Raw genomic sequence first — 22,135 nt, forward strand, 5'->3', positions numbered from 1 at the left:
AAAACATGCAACAGCAGGCCTTGAAGTAAGGTATCACTTTCCCAGCCAGTGCTCTGGGCTGACACTGTACTATCTTGGGGGGAGAGAATATTGGCATGGCTTTAAAAGAGTATGTTATAGTCATCCCAGACCAAGGAAACAGCATCCAGGCATGGAGAGAATAGACCAGAAAAGCATCTTCACACTGGGGAATGCCCTGCCTACAGACTGACTGTGCTATGGGCCCGTCAACACCAACAGGTGCTAGAACAATCACACAGTTGTTCAACTCTCAACGACCCTGACTCACCTAACTGCTTAGGAACTGCAGAACTGGCCACATCTAATGACTCTAAGAAGGCTAACTCACTAAACAGTGAGGGCATCAGGACAGATCCTAATTTATCATGGATAACTACATATTCTTGGGCATCTTCCAGTGCCCATACCCCACACACAGCTGGGATCCCATCCAAGGAATTAAGTACTTTATATACGATCCAGTGAAAATAGGTTTTCTTTAGCCTCCTCCAGCACATGTGACAAGATTCACCTGAGGAGCTAGGCTACCTTCAAGAATCACCTCCCCATGTGTTTGCTCCTTTTTCCCCAGTCAAGTAGGAAATCTTCCAGGATAGGTTAGTGTTTTCTACTTTTCACACCAAGTACTCAGTTGCTATTAGCTGGCTGACTGGCCAAGAACTGATCTGCAAAGCCCATTACAAACACTTGTTGCTGGCCGTGTTGTTGACTCCTCTTCATCATTTACACAATTGGTTTAAACTCGCATTTCAAAGCAAAGGGCTCTGAGAGCAAGACATTCCTAAGTGAGGATGTGCAACAAATCGGGTTGGGAGGGGTTCAGACTCCACCATCTCCTCTATGTTATCTTCATTTTTCATCCTTTAACCATATGATCTCCATATTAACTTGCATGTGACAGAAGCACTGCATGGTATTTGCTCAAAAACAAAGTAAACTGAAGAATGAAGGCTAGCTTGACAAGTGTCCATCGAATGATGAACGGATAAAGATGTGGTATACACACACACACACACACACACACACACACACACACACACACAATGGAGCATTACTTGGGCATTAGAAAAGTTACCTTGCTATTTTCAATAATGCAGATGGAGCTACATACAGAGTGTAATGCTAAGTGAAATAAATCAGAGAAAGACAAATACCATATGATTCTACTCATGGTATTTAAGAAACAAAATAAATGAGCAAAGGGAAAAAGAGAGAGAAGCCAAGAAACAGACTCTTAACTACAGAGAACAAGCAGATGGTTACATGGTGGGAGGTAGGTGGGGGGATGGGTGAAATAGACAATGGGGGTTAAGAAGTGCACTTGCTGTGATGACCACTGGATGATGTATCAAAGCACTGAATCACTATATTGCACATCTGAAACTAATACCACACTATATGTTAATTAACTGGGATTTATATTTAAAACTTAAAAAAAAAAAAAAAGAATGAGGGGCTAACTTGGAAGTCACAACCTCTCTTTACCACATACCTGAGAAAGGTGAAGTAAATTGTTAAGAGTTAAATAAAATGACATTTGTGTAGTCAACTTTGGAGTTCCACTAGTAACCTGCTCGGTCTTCCAGAAACCACTCCCTTACCATGCAAGTCTCCATGAACTAAATGAGAATTATGACAGATCCATGGTTGCAAAGTTAACTTATCTTTCCAAGTGAATTACTCTTCATGCCAATCCAGAAAGTCCTAGGGCAGGCCAGATAATTTATCTCTTGTGAAACAAAGTTACCAAAGCATAAAACATATGAATGACAATAAAATCCTGCTTAAAGAAAAAGAGACAGAGAGAGAGAGAGAGAGAGAGAGAGAGAGAGAGAGAGAGAGAGAGAAACAAAGAAACAAAGAAACAAAGAAAGAGAAGGAAGACTGCTGTGAAGTACCAATGAAAATATTTTTTAAAAAAATAGTAACAATAATATTGGAGGAAAAAAAAAGTGTTTCAGATGCTGGCTTTTCAAATCAGTGATACAAGGCACTGATACTTTACTACAAGTAAATAGGGTACAGAACCAAGGTAAAGGGTGAGACAAACAGGAAAACACAAAATTTCAGTTTGAAAGGAAGAAGTACATTTCAGTGCTCACAGCTGCCCCACAAGGAGGTGAGTGACGTTGACCAGCAGTATGTGCCCCCACCCACCTGGTAGGTTGGACAGCCACAAAAGGAGTGTTGTGGATGTGAAGATACAAAGGGAATCCAGGCATTAGGCATCTGATAAGGGATCGGGGTCAAGCTCCTGGTTTCTGAGGCCACTTCAAACCCTAGGATTTTCTGGCAAGGAGAAACGGGCACATATTCTACAGCAACACATAGAAATTAAACACCTTGTTCAGGATATTAGTGAAGTTTCTTACCTCCTGAAGCTGAGATTCTTTCTTCTTAGAAGACAAATTCAAGTGTTTTTCTAAGACGCCACAATACTTTTCTGTCTCCTTGTCATACTTCTTTTTGGCTTCCTGGCAAAAAGAAGAGAGGAGAGAAAGAGTAAAATGTTGCAGGAATAAAAGCAACCTTGTCAAGACCTGCTGGCTCAATTCCATAGGTCACCATTCCTTCAGACCCAGAACAGCCAACTACCCATCTCTTCCTTCTCTTCAAATAATGCATATTAAGTCAAGCCAACCCTCCATCAACACACAGACCGACGGGTATGAATGTCTTTCACAGAAGACAATGCCAGAGACAAGGTAAATACCAGTATTTAATAGTGGCAAAACCAGGACTCCACTTTCTAAGAACCTCAACTGTGAAAGAGAAATGTCTAATTTCTAATTCAAAGGATGTTCAAAGGCCAAATAAAGGGGCAAAGTTATCTATGAAGCTAATCCCAAAGCAGTAAGACCTATTAAAGCTTAAATCGGACCAATCTAGGGTAAGGGCAGATTCAGTTTTAACAGCAGTCAAAAAGTACTTAATATATAGACCTAAATACTCCTGGGCACAATACTGAACACATGTGGGTCTCTGAACTGAAGAGTAATTCAAATGAAAACAAAGACAACAAATGTGTTCACAGCACCATCAGTTATAAAAACAAACAAAAAGGCAAAAGCACATCACTGCCCAAATACAGGATTTCAGATAATTAAAGGGTGGGACATCCAATAAATGGAACTAGGAAGGCTAGGTGGTCATATGGCAAGCTGCTCATAATGTAAGGGAAAGTATTAGTATCATGATATGAACTTGGTGCATCCTACATAGAATGTATCTACCTACAGACAAAGATTAGATGGAAAGATAAATGAAAATAATCAAGTTAAGAAAATGGGATAATGGGTGATTTTCTCCCTCCATTTGGGAAATTTTTATTTGCCTACATTAATAACTTTCAAAATGAAATATAATATAAATATCATAACACACATAATCCCTGCCTTCCCACCAAATCAGTGAGTCACTGAGATTCTACTTGTATCTCCCATTTTACGGAGAAGAAAACTTAGATAAATGGAGGTTAACTTGTACAAAGTCATAGTGACAGAGCTGGGATCCGAGGTCAGGGCAGGCTGCCTCCAAAGCCCACCCTTCAACCGCACTTGAGACACATGTTCACGGGCAGTCTCTCTTCCTTCCACTTTCTGGGGGTCTGGGGGGGGGGGGGATGGCAAGCAAGGGGGTTGGACAAGGCTGACACTGGCTTGAAGACAGGATCAACTTCACTAAGCGCATTATTCTTACTCCTTACTCAGGCAGAACCTAAACCAAGTATTTTTTTGCAACTCCAAGGGCTCCAAGAGGAGAAAAACTTTTGCAGCCAGGTAAGGAAATGCAGAGACATCTCCATTCATTCCACAAAGATACAAGAAGCAATCACTCTGTGTCAGACGCCTGAAGCCACTGGAAATACAAAATAGAAGTGGTCCCAAGCTTCATGGGGGAATGTTCAAGTAGAAGGACAATCAGCCAGAAAACATAGAAATAGCTTAATTACAGACTGCAACAAGTGCTATGAAGGAAATAAGGTGCACTCAGTTCACAGACAGGTTCCTCAAGAATGTGAGCTAAGACCTGCTAATCATATGAGGGACAGGGTGGAGGCTTCTAGAGCACAAGAGCAGTACCAATGCTCTGGGCAGAACACTGGGCAAGCCTAAGTGGGACAGGTGACAGAAATCACCAAGAAGCTCCCACCTGAAGCCCCGGAAATCCCAGGCCATGTCAGAACACTATTTATCTGGTCAAAAGCGAAATTCTAAGCCTCTCAAAGCAGGCAGTCATCACATACCCTTTTTAGCGGCCATGTAACCACCTCTACAAATCTGAATTTTGCTTGAAAGACTACTTATACCTAAGAACAACTCAACATGCAGAAGCAAGTGAGGAAAAAGCCTGGGGAGATACTACTCCTTCAAATTTGAGGAAGGGTACAGGCTACACATTGACTCAAGCAACTCTTTCCTTTGTAGAAACCGGCAACTTTGACCTGGGGCTCCCATTCCACTTAGGCCTGCAGATCCACTCCAGCAACCTGTCAGAAAGCCCCACAAGGAGAACCCTGTGCTGGGCTAGCCCAGCTGGCCAGAGGTGAGAAAAGGCCAGGGAACATGAGTCACCAGCATTCTGTGACTCTTTGGCAATTCAAGCTGCCGCATTCCATGTTCAAGAAGACAGCCAGGGCTAAAGAGAAAGGGAAGCAGTTTCTGTCCTGAAAAAAAACAGCAACAGGACAGACAGGGAGTAACTCTACAAAGATTTAGATAACACTCTTAAGATGGAAGAGTGGTATTCATGACTGACTCAGGTAGGAGGCGGTGCTTGCCTCCCAGGGAACCTACTGTCAGGGGCTAAATGGAGAAAAGACAGAGTTAGAATCCTGTAAGTTATTCCCAACTTCTCATGGACTGACTCTAAACAAATCACTGCCCTCCTCCAAAACTGGGTTCCCTCATCTATAAACTGATGGGGGCTCAGGTTCAGGTTTCCTCTTTCAATTCAGAGGCTGTCTAACAAAATAGGAATAAAAACAGCCACCTTCTCATTGACCTATTAGGATAAAATGAGATTAACCATAGACAGTGCTTAGCAGAGGGCCCAGCAGACAGAAAGTGCACAATAAAATTCAGTAAAGATGATGATGGCGGCAGTGATCACAGTAGCCATGGTGGTAATGGCAGTCATCAGACTCATCATCTGAACATACCTCTTCCTTATCAAGAACACCACTTGCTTCCCATGCCCCGCTGTCCCGTGAAGGTAAGCCTTCATGGCACCTACCGCAATTAGGAATTACGTTTATTTATTAGCTTTTTGTTTCATGTCGTTCTCTCTAGTCACACCATGAGCACAGTACGTCTACACTTGCTCTCCATCATCCTGGGGCCAGGCACAGAGTAAGTGCTCATGTATTTTTTTTTTTAATTAATGAACTGTGTGTACTGAATCTAACAGCTAACATCAAAGGACTATATGACAGGCACTGTTCTGAGCGCTTACCTGCATTCGCTTGTCTTCCTCCTAAGAACACTAGGAGGTAACTATTATCACTGTCCCCATTCTACAGATCGGGAAATGGGTATGAAGAGGTTCAGCTACTCCCCAAGTTGACATGCCAGTGGCATCAGTGAGGTTAGGGCCCACTCTCACCATTGCTCTCTAACTTCTGTTTTACTTTCACTGCAGTGCCCAGCACTCCAAATGCACCTCAGCTGGCAGAAAAACAAACTCCCCCAAACTCAGAATTCTAAACATAGGGTCAAGGTTATGCCAAGCTCAGGGTCATGACCTGCTGCAGGCCAGCTACCTCTGTAGCAGAATGCCCAGGAGTCCTCCTCCCTGGCAGCCTTCACATCCAACACTAAATTCTGCTTCTTGCAAAGTAGCAACAGGTTGTTACAGCAACCGAAGCAGCACCAGAATGGGGAGAAAGGGTAATTTTAGCCCCACATAGGCAGAGTTCAGAAACTTCCACTTGGCCGCTCAGGAGCCCTGGCTGGCTCTTAGGTATTCTTCAGTCTGCTCCCAAAACTGCCTGGTAAAGAGTTTGTTTCTTTGCTTTCTCTTAAAGGTACACAATCCTAGGATATAAATGTAAGTATATGAGAAAAAGAAATGACCAAAGGAGAGGGAGGGGAAATCATCCCCAATGGCATTACACGGTTTATTAAGAAGGAGAGATTAGAGTACGTGAGAGGCAACACATTTTGATGAGCTATGATTTTATTTGAATTCTTTTATTCTCCTATTTCTCACCATCTACAGCCCCACCTCTACCGCACTTCTGGAAAAGTACCTGCTGCTATCATTAAGATCACTGGTATTACCCAAGAGTAGTCCACTCAGAATCCTGTTCCTCCTCTATGCCAACTATGGGCTTTCAGGAACCCCGGAGGCAGGGCTGAGGGCAGAGGCCAGAGTCAGAAGGCTGAAAAGATTCTTGGAAAGAGAACTCGATAAAGCGGTCTGTCTGCTCTGCTGCTGCCTCAAAGCTCTTCAGAATGTCCAGAGCCACCGCCATCTATTATCATGAACAGGAAGTACAAGTCCCAAGGCCACTAAAGTGAAGGTCCCTGAGCCTACCCACATGAGAACCCAGGGAGGGACACTCATGGCAAACTCAAAATCTTAGTGGAATTAGACTCCCTTTGAATTATATATTCCGTAATCTCTGATACAAAACCCATGAGCTCTAATCTTCATAAATGTAAAGGATAAAACTAGTAGAAAGTGACTTAGAACTGGAAGAAAAATCTTTGCTATGGTCTGTCCTTCAAACTACAGTCAACCATCCCTCTGAAGAACCCTGACTGAACAGCACATTTTCTTTGCAGACCCTCATCATATTCGTTTTCAGAAGCAGATGTGCTTAGGTGGGAAGGTGGGGTGAGGAGACAGATCCCACTTTGTTGTATTTCAGTTATCTTTCTCCCACGTACAGGCGCCTACTTCTCAAGGCCATTTCACACCTGAGTAAAATCTAAGCATGCTAGTAGGTGAGTGATGTTGCCCAAAGCTCCCTGCAGGTGGCACCAGCTGAAGGATTCACAGTTCCAGAAAAACAGGAAGAAAATGTCAAAAATCCTTTTGCTTTCATTGATTCCAGTGAAAACACTTTCCCTGCAGGTGGCCTCTAACACGCTACTGAAGGTCAAACTAGCTAGGATTTCCTGGTACTTTCTCACAGGGCAGGGGAACCCTGGAGAATCTACCTTTTAAAAATGAACAAGGGGCGCCTGGGTGGCTCAGTCGGTTGAACATCCGACTTCGGCTCAGGTCATGATCTCGCCATTCGTGGGTTTGGGCCCCGCGTCGGGCTCTGTGCTGACAGCTCAGAGCCTGGAGCCTGCTTCGGATTCTGTGTCTGCCTCTTACTCTGCCCCTTCCCCACTCATACTCTGTCTCTCAAAAATGAATAAACGTTAAAAAAAATAACAATAATAAATAAAAAATAAAAATGAACAAGATTCTCTTTACAGTCTTCTCAGGGACTGACAGAATCAGCCAAATTTTAGCTGCAGTCCTTCGCCATCAGCGCTAACAAACTGGGACCTAGGAGTTGAAGCAGTCCTGCTTTTTGACCTGCACAATGTAAAAGATGTACTTTTTTAAACTAGGAAATTTCAAAGAAAACCATGACTTTTCACTTTCTCTTGAAAAATGTCAAGATCTAGCAACCAAGGGCCCATTTTCAAACACTAGCAAAAATGAGCTGTGTCCCTCTCCACCCCTTCAGGGCCCCATCTTCAACCCAGTCTAGGCTCTGAGTCCAAGCACAGATGTATCTACTAACACAAGGAGGCACGGTTTCTACCTTTGCATGATTTATGAACTAGCACAAACCAATTAGGTAACAAAATGCTAGAATGACTGCTCTGGGGTTTGACCACACTCAGTCTTACTTCAGACACTTGGGAATAACAGATGAGCCGCTATAAAATCCAAAAACAAGGCTGCCCTAAAATCCAAGAACAAAGCTTGTGTAATTCTCACCTTGGCAGCCCCAATCTGCTCCTTTCGAAACTTCTCCAAGGGAGTGATGAGCACCTCGCTGGCATTCTCAATCTGGTGAGGAGAGAAACAGAGCAGGGGAGTTGGGGGGGACACGTAAACACAAAAGCAATGATCAGTTAAGAATTCCTTCCGTGTCTCACTTTAAAATTTGAGTAAGCAACACTGCGCAGGTGTTGACTGTTCACGATACGTGAACTGAAAGCACGTCAGATCAAAATCTAGTCATCATCTCCAAACACGGAATTCTTCCCATGTGTGACTCACTCTTTACAGTGAGGACTTCTAAAAAGGTAAGCAACCACACGAAGGGAGAGGGGAGCTGGTGACAGGGCAGGATTTAATTTCAGCCTTAAGTGACTTCTTGTAAAGGCCAATTGACCAAGTTACATTTAAGTAGATATATTTTAGACATATCAACATTGAGTCTAAGTTAAAAACAAGAAACACCTGTGGACATGCAGTGGCATGAACACCTTCTAAGCCGGACTTTGTGTATTCCTACCAGTACTGGACTAGGATCAGGACATTTGTGCCTCCAGGCCACGGCTGCCTCTCACCTTCACCCCAAGCACTCATCCCATCAGGTCCTGCACGCAACAATACCATCACCCCAAGGCACCTCAAATGCAACAAAACTTGTTCCACTTCCAAGTTTTGGCAGTTAGCCATTTCCTCAGACGCTGGATCCCTGAATTCTCTTGTGGACAACTCATTTCTTATTCTAATTCAGGTTTTGGCCTAAAGGTCACCTCTTTAGGGAGGCCTTTCCTGATCACCAGCATATTCCAAAGCAAACTTCTCACTACCTCACCAAGTGTTTTCTTCAGAAGACATAAGCCAGCTAAAGTTTTCTAATTTATCAGTACACACACACACACACACACACACACCATCTTGCAAATGCTCACTTGCCCGCCATTCTCCTCCAAACACAGAAGAGTGCTGAAACGAAGGAGTAGTCAAATATTTTTCATTGACTAAATCAATGAATGATTTCTTGACTGGCTGCCAACTGTGTGACCACAGGCGAAGCATTTAACCTCTCTGGGCTCTCATTTCCTAATGTGCAAAATGAGTAGGCTGGATTGTTCCAGCTCGAAGATTCCATGGTCTGTTCGAAGGGAGCAAAATATTTTACAATCTTTCCTTTTAAGTCATTCACTGCTTACTCGTCGCTCAACTAAGTATTTCAGGAATCTTGTCCCAACAAAGGATTATTTTCCTAAATCACATGTGCATCCATCACAATGAAACCAACAGAGTAAATGCCAGAAGCCATAGATGGACACAGCCAAGAATTAAGTAAGCAATGTGAGGGATAAAAGGTGGCAGGTCTCCAAATTTACTGCCATTTGCCTTTTTCTCAATTTTGAGAGCACTTACCTCAGAAGAGAGCATTTTAACATGAGGGTTGCAATGTTTAACTTGTTTGCTTTTTATTATTATTTGATGTTGTTTAATGGGCTCCCTAATTTAAATCTTCCACAAATCAAGTGCAAGTCTCCAAAACTCACAGTGGTGTGCTGAGCCAAGTTAGCATACACTTGACAGTAAGTTACATTTTTTCAAGAAAAAGTACACTTAACAACAACAAAAATCCCAACATCCAGGCTGTATCTCAAACCATGAAATCAGAATCTCTGTACTCTGTCCCAGGCATCAGTACGTTTTAAACTCCCTGAGTTGTTCCAAAGGGCATCCACAGCTGAGAATCTAGCCTTAAGGAGAAGCACCCCCCTCCCCCCCCCCCACACGAAAGCACGAACTACACCTGGGAAACAGGACGCCCAAGACCTTGCCCCATTCCTTCTACTGCTTGCTATCAGACTTCACAAGACCTCATTGTTCCCATCTGGCCAACGAAAGACTACAGATATAGTGAGAAATAAGGTTGTTCTGGGTCTAAGATTCTACGACTGTGTTATTTCCACTCCGGTCTAAGCATTGCACTGATACTGATGACACAGAAGCCCAATCTATGCTCTTCAAGAACTCACATTTACTATGGGACAGACACATGCAGTGATTATCAGACACCGTGGAGAATCAGATACATGAACCAGATACTACGAAAATACAAAGGATGGCCAAATATCCCAGAGAGTCAGAGAAGTCTTTGCAGAGAGGTGCGGCTTTGGGAAGCTGAGCTGAATTGATGTGGCTGTCCCAGGATAAGGAGGTAGGGAAGGGGCTTGAGATGGCCAGATACTCGGATGCACATGGCAGAAAACTCAGTTCACAGACATTAATAATAAAATTGCAGAGGCAAGCTGAAGAGTATAATCCAGTCATTGTTCCCTTACCACGGGCCATAGCAATCTGCAGGGTATTCATCGAGATCTGCTCACAACACCCCCCACCCACAAATACTGACTCGGCCAAGAATCAGACTCAAAAGAATCACTTCCCTTTCTCAGGCAGTAGCACGTGCACAAACACACAAGCTTTCCCCTGCCTCCACCCACCACGAACCTTGCTGCAGCTACCAGCCTCCTGATTCTGATGCAAGCACCCAAAAATGGGCCATCAAAGTCAACAATGTCTCTCTGTCCAGGGCAGAAGGTGAGAACTTCTGCTCCGTGGGGAGTTTCAAAGAAATTCCCACATTCTTCAGTATAACACAAATTTGCGTTTGAATCCAAACTGTGACACTTTTTAACTACGTGACCTTGTGCATGTTAATTAACCATTGGAAACCTCAGTATCTTCATCTAGACAATGGGATGATACAGATACCACCTCACAGAGTCATCATGCAGGTTAAAATTAAAAATGCGTGCATACACAACGTCTTGGTCAAGGCTATGAACTGAATAACATCTCCTCAAAATTTATACGGCGAAGCCCTGACCTCTGTGAAATTAATTAAACAAAGATAAACAAAGAGGCCATTAGAGTAGGTGGCTCTAATGTTATAACAGCCTACATAAGCAAACCAAACCCCAAGGGCGTAAATCTCTCAAGGCTAAGAAATGGAAGACCAATTAGGCATTCCCAAGTAAGACAAAAGCTTAAGCTATGGCCAATCAAATAATTAACTTGCTACTTCCATTTGTTTGCTATAAAAGTCTTTCCCTTATACTTCCTGCCAGTGGAGGGTCCCTAAACATATCCAGTTTGCTGCTGCCCCGTTTGAGCCAATTTTTCTTTGAATAAAGTCGTAAAAATACAATATGCCGCAGTTTATCATTTAAAACTCCCAGGATGACAGTATCTGGAAATGGAGCCTTTGGAAGTAATTAGGTCATAAAAGTGGAGCCCTCACAATGGGATTAGTGGCCTTGTAAGAAAAGATGTAACAGCCACTCTCTGGTATTTAAGGATATGGCAAGAAGGTGGCCAAGGGCCAGCCAGGGAAAAGGTCCTCACCAGGAACCAAATCAGTTGGTTCCTTGATCTTTGACTACCCAGTCTCCACAACTATGAGAAATGAATACTTGCTGTAAAAACCATCCAGCCTATATTTTGTTCTGGCAGTCTAAGCAGATGAAGACAGGCTTAGTCTCAAATGATCAGTTTTAGCATGGGAAGAGAGGGAAAAAGTTGACAGACTCTTCCCTGGGCCTCTGGAGCACCACCGCTTAGGGCCAAGTCCCCCTAGGGACCAACTGCCATGAGGCCAGCAGGGGGATTTAGGTTCAGGCTTCATTCTTGATATCTTACTGACACAGAGAGGATGCAAAAGAACTTTTCACGGATGTGTTATCTGTTATCTATTGATGGCACACTTCATCAGAATAATTTAGAATACAGAAGGTATCTCTTAAGAACCTAAAGATCAGCATTTGATTCTTCAGTTTGCACAGTGCCCCCTTTGTAGAACCTCTTGTGATTGCTATCATTTAGTTAGTGCCCATTTACTCAGTGCATACTATAGGGCAGACACTGGGTTAGGTGTTTCAGAATAAGAAGTGAAGGAGTGATCCCTGCCCTTCAGGAGCTCTTGGATACATTTAATAAGATGAGAATCGGGGGGTGTGGAGGGGGGCAGAGTGTGACACCTTCGTTCCCACCCTGCCCATGGGAATGGAAGGCCTCCCAAAGTTAAATAATTTAAAAGATCCACCCATAAGTCATACCTTACAGGTACACCTTACAGTCAATCTTTGGGAGTTCAACAACGTGGTCCTAAGTTGTCCACAGTAATTCCCTGACATGTATGAAAGGCTGACATGACCACACTGTATGGGACGAAGAGCAGCCTGGCCATACTCACCATCCGTATCCGTTCATCTTCAAGATTCCTGAGGACAGTGGCAAACTCCTGCAAAGACTTTGCTGGAAAAGAGAAAGTGCCATGAGAGGGACATAGACAAATGGGCCTTTGGGAGCCTTTCCAGGTACAGTTACTATGTTATGGAATGAAATCCCTTGGCACATGCAGAATCCTAAAGTCAATTGCTTTCCAAGGCTCTCCCCTTATCTTTTCATCATTAACCATCCAGGATGACCCCTGAACGCAGGTTAATTTCACCTGGCACTCTAGCTAGGAAAGGATTTCCTTCAAAAACCTGCCTGTTCCTGACACTACCCAGGACTGATGAGATGCTGGCTGGCTCTCAGACTCTTGGCTGGAAGGGGCAGAGTTCTGCTTAGGAGTTGAAGGATTTCCTGCCCAGGATGTGACCCCTTCAACCTTGGTTGTGGGGCTGCGTCAGAAACCAACCTTTCCTCTGGCACCCGAACTACACCAGTGTAGCTCACAATGGAAGCCACATCTCCGGTTTCTCCCTGGATTCCTCCTCCTGAGTCTTCAAGCCACTTATTAATACAATGCAGTGTGCAACGTGGTGGTCAGACGTAGAGAGTCTCCTTCACCAGAATTATTCCCAAAGGGGACAGGCATTAGGTGCAACAGCCCTGAGGATATTCAGGACAAAGGTGGAGTCTTGGGAAAAGTACCCATGTATTCAGCAGTTACTACAATGATGCATTTTCACTGCTCTCGTCTATGGTCCCAACTGCCTTTGCTCATGCCCAGATCGTGGCACTCTGCGTGACAACAGGGGATTCAATAAGCATTTGACAACTTTCTTCCGTTTAACTCTCTCAATCCTTGCTCACTCCATGGAACTAACCAAGACGCCCAATGTAAGAAGAGTCAAGTACAGGGACTAGGCCCTGCCAAAGACAGACATCTTGACATTGCAAATCATCTGCGCACAGCATGGTAATCAACACTAACCCCACCCTCAGCCTCTGGTTAAGGAATGGGAGAGGAGATGGCGGGATGGGAGGGTGTGGGTCAGTCCATGTGCCATGAAAACAGAAGGATCAGGCCTTTAAGAAGAGAGGGCGGAGAGAGGATTTTAGCTTTGCTCGCCACAGCACGTGACACCTCAACAGAAACAACAGAAAGTGGCCAGAAGGAACTGTGTTGCGGGAGCCAGCGTCAGCAAGCCCCACCACCCTCAGCCCTCAGCCCAGGAGCAGGCAGCAACTGTAGATGAGTCCCAAGCTCAGGCCTGCCCCCCTGCCCCGCGCCCCACAACACCCCAGCCCTCTTCTCAGCCAGAGCGGTGCATGGGGGAGGGTGGTCCCAGAACAGATCTCCTCTCGTCCACAGACATCTTGCCAACACCTTGACCACTCTGCCTGAGATGCCAACTCCAGGGTACCCATGCATGATTTTTCCCCTGCACAAGGGGCCTAGTTCGGCACTTGGGATGAACAGGCCCCTTGACCTCCGACCCTCACTTCACTCTGTCCTCACCACTGTTGGTATGGGCTTCTTGATTCGTGACACTTAGACACTTCCTCTCACAGGAAAAAGGCTCAGCAAGGACACAGACAGTTATGGTAAACCGTGACCTTTCTTACACACACGGTTCAGACTTACCTATACACATTTCATCATCTGTTTCTGCATCTCCTATGCACTGGAATTTAAATTCATTTAAGGAATCAGCAAATTTCCTCTTCGCTGAAGATAGATCTAGCAAGAAAGAGAGAAAATATGAATTACGGACATAAACTGATGTTCTCATGTGCTGCACTTTTTAGTCGTTCTACTTCATGCAGCAGCTCGATTTGTTCCTGAGGCAATTTCAAACACAAAAGAATCTAAGTTCCAAAACGCTGAACAGCTGTTTCTAACGTGAAATTGTGATTGGCTTGACAAATTCATACTTGTGTTAACACTGCTTTAACCATTCTGCTTCCAGCTCTAACTCCTCCAGCCACACACTGAGTCTCGTCGTGGACACTGGTCCTGGTGGGAATCCACTTGCCTAAAGAGGTGTCAGGAGGCAGTGTGGGTCAGAGCAGACATCAGCATCCATCATCCCGTGGGTGAGCTCAGCCACGGACCTCCCACATCCCGACATCAGGTAGGGAGCTGGAAGGAAGGGCGAGCCGGGCCCAGCCCCTGCTGCCCAGGAGCTCCTGGACTCCTTATTGTGACCCAGGCACAAGTGACACCGAGTTCTCACAACCCTCGCAGTTCCCCTCATGGGGAGAGTGACCAGCCAGCCTGACCAATTTCCGCCTGAACCATTTTCCTGGGTCACCACGTTCCCCGCTGCCACAAGAACAAAGCCCTGGCAATGTTTTGAGTTGGGGTTAAAAACACACCCCACGTATGTTCTCTGTAAAGAAAGCTCTTGGAAATCCTTGTCAAATTTAAAAAATAAGCTTCCATTTAAGACAGTATCAAAAGCCAATGATCCCTCCTGAACCCTCAGCTTCTGTTAAGGGTATAAAAGCACCCAGGTACCTTTAAGTGGCCTGACAGACACAGCTGCTCAGTCCAAATGCGCTTAACTTAATTCCACAGGCAGCCTTCCTGCACATTAGGCTAATCATTCAAACGACCCTCATAGATGTTTCCCTTATTGAAGGGGAAATGGGATTATGTTCAAATTCCCAGAGGAGGGAAATATGAGGCACAACTGGCAACATGGACTGGCTTTAATGAGATACGGGGAGGAGGCTGGGACGGCTCTGGCTTCACAGACCAACATCACCTAATGGAATAAAAGCATCCTTGTCTTGTTTAGTTCCTGGACCTGTTCCTTCAAGTCAGGGGTCATGGGTGGTTGTTTTTTCCTCCATCTTTTGGTTTTGCTGGTTTCCCTGGTGTACCTGCCAGTGCATCCTGCTCAGTGCGTGAATACTGTGTGCACGTGGAGGGCAGTACATAAACTCCACCACCGGTGTGCAGCTCGCCAATCCCAGAGCTTATTCCAAGCGCTAGAAGTGAGTACAAGAGGCTGGCTGAGCAGTCGGGCTCTTCTCAGGTCTGGGGCTCAGGCTTTGACCACCTGGACAGCAGGAGCTCCTGCTCTGAGACCGTCCTCCCATGGGCTCCGGTGACACGAATCCCAAGACAGCTGCGGCTTGTGCAAGGAAGGCCCTCAGCTCTACACCAAAAGAAGACAACACTTGAAGTGGAGAAGGAGAACACAGGAGCCAACAGCCAATAGTCTCCAGTCTCTCCCTGGTCCAGTCACTTTAATGGAATGGTCTTTGGCAAAAAGTGCAGAGATGCCAGCAGAGGAATCGGGCATCTGTTAAACCTGGCAGACCCAAGCTGAGGATATCCCTAAGAACGCCAATCACTCCCTGGCAAGTCAGGAAAGAAACAGATGCATCTGAAAGTCAGAACGCTGTGGGGAGCAAAGACACGAGGCCACAGGCAGGCAGGATGAGAAAAAGAAAGAATCATCTTTCAGAACAGAAGACAAAGCCCCCCAGGAAGGCCGAAGAGTATCATGCCAAGAACGTGGACATGGCTGTGCTCAGTCACACCGTAATTAGAATGTTCTCCAGAACAGAATTCACAAAGAAAGGCCTGCGCAAAGAGTAAGAACAGAATAGCTTCTCTATCCACCTAACAATCCTCTGTGCCTCCCCAGGAGGCAAGAAAGACTCAAACTGGAGAAGCATCTAAACAAAGTGGAAATAAAGCCAAAATGTAAGCCAGGCTTGGGAAACCTCCCAACACGCACCTGAGAAGCTGTGCCGTCAGGGGCAGCTACCAATGAGGATCAAGGAGCAGCTACTAATGCACAATAGGGCCTTTGTGGGGCCTTTTTCACAGGAGGACCCATCTAAGCTATAGCAGGGCCTGTTAGCTTCTGACCAGAAAGTAACCTTATTTCATTGTCGAGTGACACACAGCACACCCTGCCACGACACAAACCTGAGAAGCCGCATGGGACACCCACGGAGCTGGTAAGGACGCGTCTCTCTCTGATGGAAGAATTAGGTAATGAGTACTGCTCCAGAGGCAATACCGGTTACAGACCAGTGAGCACAGTTAGGTAGACTAAAAAAATCCCAATTACTGGAATCTGAAAAGGAAGTCACCATTGGGCCTGAAGGATTTGTGCCTAAGAGACAAATCTTTCGGTCAAAGTGCAGGGAAACACCTGGTGTTTTGTTTATTCAGCATACTCCCTAGTCTTTGCAACAGCAGCTCAAGCTTTCTTTGGAGAATCTCCCCTTGAGGCTTTCTCACTCGGGGTCCTGGCTGTAGGCTGATCAGCCTCTTGCCCTCACCCCAATCTTACCTAGCTCCTGGGCTCAAATTTCAGCTCCACTATTTCCTAGACAGGTAACTAACTCTGGGCTAGGCCTAACTTCATAGTCCCTTATCTGACAGAAGCTGTCGGCCCCACCTAACCCACCAGCTTATCAGGAGCCCCAGGGAGGCGCACTGCACAGGCACTCTGTACGCCGTAAGCTTCAGTTCTAGGCAAGGCTGGGCTATTGTTCCCTACTAAGCGAATCCTGCAATGACAGAACCCAGGGAAGCGAAGCCTGACTACATGATGTTGAGAACTCAGGTAAGTTAAAAGAGTGACCTAACAGCAAAGAGCTCTAAGGTGGGGATCTGGGTCTCTCTAAGCTCGTGCGTGCTAAGATCTTTGTAGCACATATACACCATGATGCCTCACCCTGTTAACATAAAACCCCTACTGTTACTGGGGACAACAGAGAGGACACCAAAAAGAACACCTAAAACACAGGGCTTCTTGTCTACAACCCAGAACGGCTGATGGCATCTTATGCAGACGATCACCTTTGACATGTAGCTGCAGAGAGATTTATTTCTGGAGACTTCACTCTGAGGCAACAAGAATCTAACGTGCACATTCCAGTAAGAAGAGCAGAGAAGCAAGAGAGGCTGGTACTGATGTTGAGTGCATGCCAAGCTTCATGACACCCTGCTCATAGAACCCCAGTGTTTCATGTTCAGTCCAAGATACAGCGAGGCGCAAAAGTCAGTAATATTTACTCTGCAGAAAGATCTGTTGCTGGAAAGGCAGAATGCTGGCCAGAGCAGAGAGAAGTTGTAACTGGCAGCTGCTGGGGAGGACAAGTATTTGCCTTATAGAATTGAGTTGCCTCCACCTCAGTGAGACCAGGCAGCTAAGGGACACAGAAGCAGCTAGAAGTCTGGGCCTTGAAAGATGGCTCCCAAAGATGTCTGCTTACTAGGGGACCAGAGAGAAGAGCCCTTCTCATCCTGGAGAAGCCATGCTCTCTGCCTCCCCAGTTACTAACCTGCATAGTTTTAAGACAATTTAACCTAACTATAATTCTTTTTTCAGTAAAAGAAGGTTGATAATTTTTTAAGTTAGGATCTACCTTAATTTACACAAGTTTCACCATTAGTACCATAAGTCAAGCCATTTCCATTTTCCCCTTGGGTAAAACTTAATACACAGGCGCACACACAAATACATAATGTGTACACACACATAATGAAGGACTCAAGGTAATTGTAGAATTATATTTCTTTCAGGGCATCTGTCACCTTTCTTTGACCTCCAGTTACCAGAACTGTATATAAGTACCCATAAAATTTTTGCTCCTCAATCACATCTCCCAGGATTTGGAAACGGATTACCGTTAATGAAGTCCAACTGCCACGGTAAGTATTTGTGACAAGACTGGCCTCTTGGCTGCTTAAAGTGCAAACACCAAAGTCCCCAGGCCTACCTAACCTCTCCCTTCTCTGAAAACCAATTACACTTACTCTCTATGCCTGATTGCCTTGTATTTGGAATGATTCCAGAACTATGCATGAGTGGCTCCCTGGCAAATGCATATTAAGTGCTTAAGACAAGGCCGAACAAGGTGGCCCTTAAGACAGGCTGGACTGATCTGGCCGGGCACATCAACAGAAGGTGTCTTACAGATGGAACATGCGAGATCCCCAATTGAGAGGACCCACAGGTGGGTATGAGTTCCCCAAATAAGAGAGTTGACAGCTGGACATGAGTCCTCAGGATGGCAGCTTTGCCCACAACTCACATTCTCAGGTAAACTTCCCACTCTCCAAATCAAACTCTCTCTCCTCTCCTACGCTCCAACTAAGGGCCTCTTCCTGTGTCACCAGTTTGGCAAAGGGCACCACCATCTGTCCTGCCACACAAGTCAAAGTCACACACCCACGTGTCATCCCTGGCAGCACAGTGTCCTTCCCAAGTGTGTCCATTTCACCTCCTAAGCATGTCTGTTCTATACACTCCTCCCCGTCACCATTCACAAACGTCTACATCAAATGCCCCCATTTTCCTGGGTAACTACAAATGCCTCCGCTCTGGTCACCCACACTCACTTTTGTCCCTCCAATCAGTTCTCTCTCCAGTCATGACAGCTCCAATAGTGAATCCTGCAATGGGTTCCCAGAGTTCTAAAACCCAAAACCAAAGTCCTTCCCAAAATCTTGCAAATCCTTCCCAGCCTTGCAAGGCCTGGGCCCCCAACTTCCTCTCTGGGTTCTGCCAATTCCTGGAACTCCCTACTCATCCCTGCAGCCCTCAACTGAAAAGTTTAGTCCTCCAAGAAGCCTGCCCTGACTTCTGTAGCCAGACCAAACCCCACCATACCTTCACCCTAAGTCCTATGCACCTGTTTTTTCATAGTAATTTTATATTGTTCAGGTGACTCTCTGATTAGTATCTCCCCAACTAGTAAATTCCTTCAGGGTGAGGATCCTGTCACTTCATGCTCACCAGGACAACCTCAGAACCTAGCACATCACCTGGCTGAAAGCAGGTGTCACAGGAAGAACAAAGGGGGAGGGGAAGTTGGACACTCCATTAGTTCCCTGCACTCATCAAAGGTGAAATTCTCAGTTGTATACTTCGCAAGTGAAAATAAGATTAGATACATAATAGGATAAACGTCAAACTTCGTTAAGCCGGCCTGAAGTTTGCATATATAGGAATATGCTTACTTAACATAGAACCACTTCCCCTCATCTTCTCTGTTGAAGAAGATTCCCACAGAGCTGCAGAACCACCAGCAAGGACATGAAGCAAAAACCTTCTCTAAACCAAGAGACCAGGAACAATGAGCTACAAACATGCCAGGTGTGGGCCACAGCCATGTGTGCCCGTTCAGCCCCAGCCTTTCCCCAAGCCTGGAGCTAAAACAGATGAAGAAAGGGTTCCGGAGACCCTTCTCTCCTTCCCCATACCTGGGCAAGTGGAAAACACATCCAATCAGAAACTGCCTGAAGAGAGGCATTTCCCAGTCTGCATGTGGCATTTTAAACCTAGTGCCATTGCTTAACTATAAGAAAACCAACCATGTTCCTTTGTGAGGTACCATTCTACAGCCTGAAACCCTGCACTTCAGGAGCAAAAAGAGAGATGGTGTTCAAATCTTACAGTAGAACAAAACACACTCAACAGAATTCATCTAGTTTCTGTGATGCAGTCTTACCTGTGGCCACTAGGTGGCGGTGGACAATATCAGAGAAGAGGTGTTAATAACCCAAGGAGAAATGACAAAGCCTGACAAGTAGTGCTGGGCACAGACCATGCCCTGCTGATGAAGACACCCACCCAAGAAGGGAAATATCCAGTAGACACTCAATCAGCAATGCGGGGGGAAGCGCTGGCCTCCACGGGGGAAGAAATGCCCCAAAACATGCAGAGGACCTGCGTTCTTCTTATCCATTCAAGCCTGAGACATGGAGGGGAAGGGCTAGAAGGATGAAGTCACCACCAGTATGTCTCTTCCATTTTTCCAATCTGGTTGGAGCAGACTCAGAAAACCACTCATGTCACTAAAGGATGATATGCCCACCAGCCACATCAACCACCACATGTCACATCATGTGCATTCTGATGATACATTTGCGTGCTTTTCCTGAGGCCATTTCCCTACAATTCTGTTACCTAAATGAGGACATAGCCAACCCTGACTCTGGAGAATTTGTTTCTCCAAACAGAGCACTAAGGCTAATGAAATTCTCGGAGTTATTTTAAAAATGAAATTCTGGGGCGCTTGGGTGGCTCAGTCGATTGAGCACCCAACTCTTGATTTAGGTTCAGGTCATGGTGTCACAGTCATGGTATCAAGCCCTAGTTGGGCTCTGCGCTGGGTGTGGACCCTGCTTAAGATTCTCTCTCCCTCTCCCTGTGGACCTTCCCCACTTCCACCCCCTTGCATGCATGAACACGCTGCTCTCTCAAAATAAAGTAAAATAAAATAAAAATGAAATTCAATAGAAGGAAAGGGGCTTCACCACTTCCTAGACAAGATTTCCAATTCCATTTACATGGAAACATCCTTTTTAGATTAATATGGTGCTCCAACCTCGCCTTTACCTCCATCACAGTAACTGTAAATACATGATGCCTTCACTTACTGGGCACTTACTATATGTACCTACTGAGTACTTTAACTCATTTCATCCTTACAATAATCCTACAGGTAGGAATTATGAGTCCCATTTTGCAGATGGGGCAACAGATTCAGAGATTAAATCATGTGCCATGGTCACATAGCTAACGTGTGGTAGTGTGAAAAACCTGGTCCTTCTGACTCCTAAACTCTCAGCTACAATACTCCAAAGTGTAACTGACTCTAATATTTGAGAATCTGGTATAAGTGTATTCAAATTCTAAAAGTGATACATATACATTCCATACCCTTTAGAAGACTGCAAGTTAGAAGGACTTCATCTGTGAACAGATGTACCTGTGCTTTCAGTCACTGCAATCAACCCCAATCTAGAACAGAGGACTCTTCCTCTGACTTAACATCACACAGTCAGCAGGAGCCTAACACTACACTGCGTCACAGTGCCTACCTCATTCACCTCATCTCATCACGTAGGCATTTTACCATTTCACATCATCCCGAGAAGGGTGAATACGGTAAAATGTTTTTGAGACAGAGACCACATTCACTTAACTTTTATTACAGTATACTGTTAAAATTGCTCTGTTGTACTTTTAATTATTGTTGCAAACATCTCACTGTGCCTAATCTATAAATCTAACTTGATCATTAGTATGTATGTGCAGTTTAAGTGCAGAAAATAAAAACAGTCTATATAGGTTTCTGCACTATCTGTGGTTTCAGACATCCACTGGGATCTTGGAACATATCCGCCGTTGGGGGAGGGGGGTGTGGGAGAAGGACGGCTGTACATGAACTTGCAAATTAAGGGAGAACATGCTATAGCAGTCAGAGTAGGGGGAGAAAAACAGCTACAGATGTGCAATCAGGCTATTACTCCAGGTGGGGCCATTGGAGGAGTCCTCCCAGGAAAAAAGAACAGGGAGTAGCTTTTGAAGAGAGCCTTAAAAGTTCATGAGTCCAGCATTATTTAGAAATGAAAGGAGGTACACGGCACGGTAAGCAGGCATGGGAAGGTATTCTAGAAGTAGCAACAGGAAGCAAAGAGGACCCAGGGAGACACAGCAGGCAGTTCAGCCTCATGGACAGAAGCTAAGACTAGGAAGAGAGATTAGAATCCAAACATGGAAGGACTGGAATGCCAAGCTAAGGAATTCAGACTTCATCCCTCAAGAAATGGAAACCATATTTTTATAAAGAGAGACAAGGTCAACAAACATTGGTTACAACTTTCATTGAGGAGCTGGCCCAGACCTCAGCTTTGGGACCTCTACTCTGACTTTCCATCCTGCTTCACTGCCAAGAGTGTACAACCACAGTCAAGGGGCTTTCTCCTTAGGGAATGACTAGGTGACAGATGACACCTCTCAACCATGACATTGGGTGCACAGACCACTGGGCAGTCAGAAGATAAGGAGAGAATGAGGGATTCAGAGGAACTCTACTCCCTACCAAAAACTCCAAGTTGAGAACTGATTGTGACTCATCAGTAGCATCATCACCATATACATGTAATTATATACAACGATGTATACAA

The 22,135-nt window shown here is 45.2% G+C and overlaps 1 protein-coding gene across 4 annotated transcripts in view; it reads right to left on the reverse strand.

The window, feature by feature from the left end:
* ARHGAP26 (Rho GTPase activating protein 26) overlaps positions 1-22,135 on the reverse strand; it is a 427,067-nt gene that overhangs the window by 308,843 nt on the left and 96,089 nt on the right. For all 4 annotated transcript variants that reach the window (XM_040453965.1, XM_040453947.1, XM_040453975.1 and 1 more), the window contains exons 2-5: positions 13,829-13,924; positions 12,206-12,267; positions 7,969-8,040; positions 2,394-2,495 (exon numbers count right to left, since the gene is read on the reverse strand). In XM_040453965.1, coding sequence (XP_040309899.1) covers positions 2,394-2,495; positions 7,969-8,040; positions 12,206-12,267; positions 13,829-13,924 — 332 coding nt within the window. The remainder of the gene's footprint in view (positions 1-2,393; positions 2,496-7,968; positions 8,041-12,205; positions 12,268-13,828; positions 13,925-22,135) is intronic.

The sequence above is a fragment of the Herpailurus yagouaroundi genome, unplaced genomic scaffold, assembly GCF_014898765.1.
Source record: "Herpailurus yagouaroundi ecotype Mexico unplaced genomic scaffold, PumYag 29, whole genome shotgun sequence".
NCBI lineage: Eukaryota > Metazoa > Chordata > Mammalia > Carnivora > Felidae > Herpailurus > Herpailurus yagouaroundi.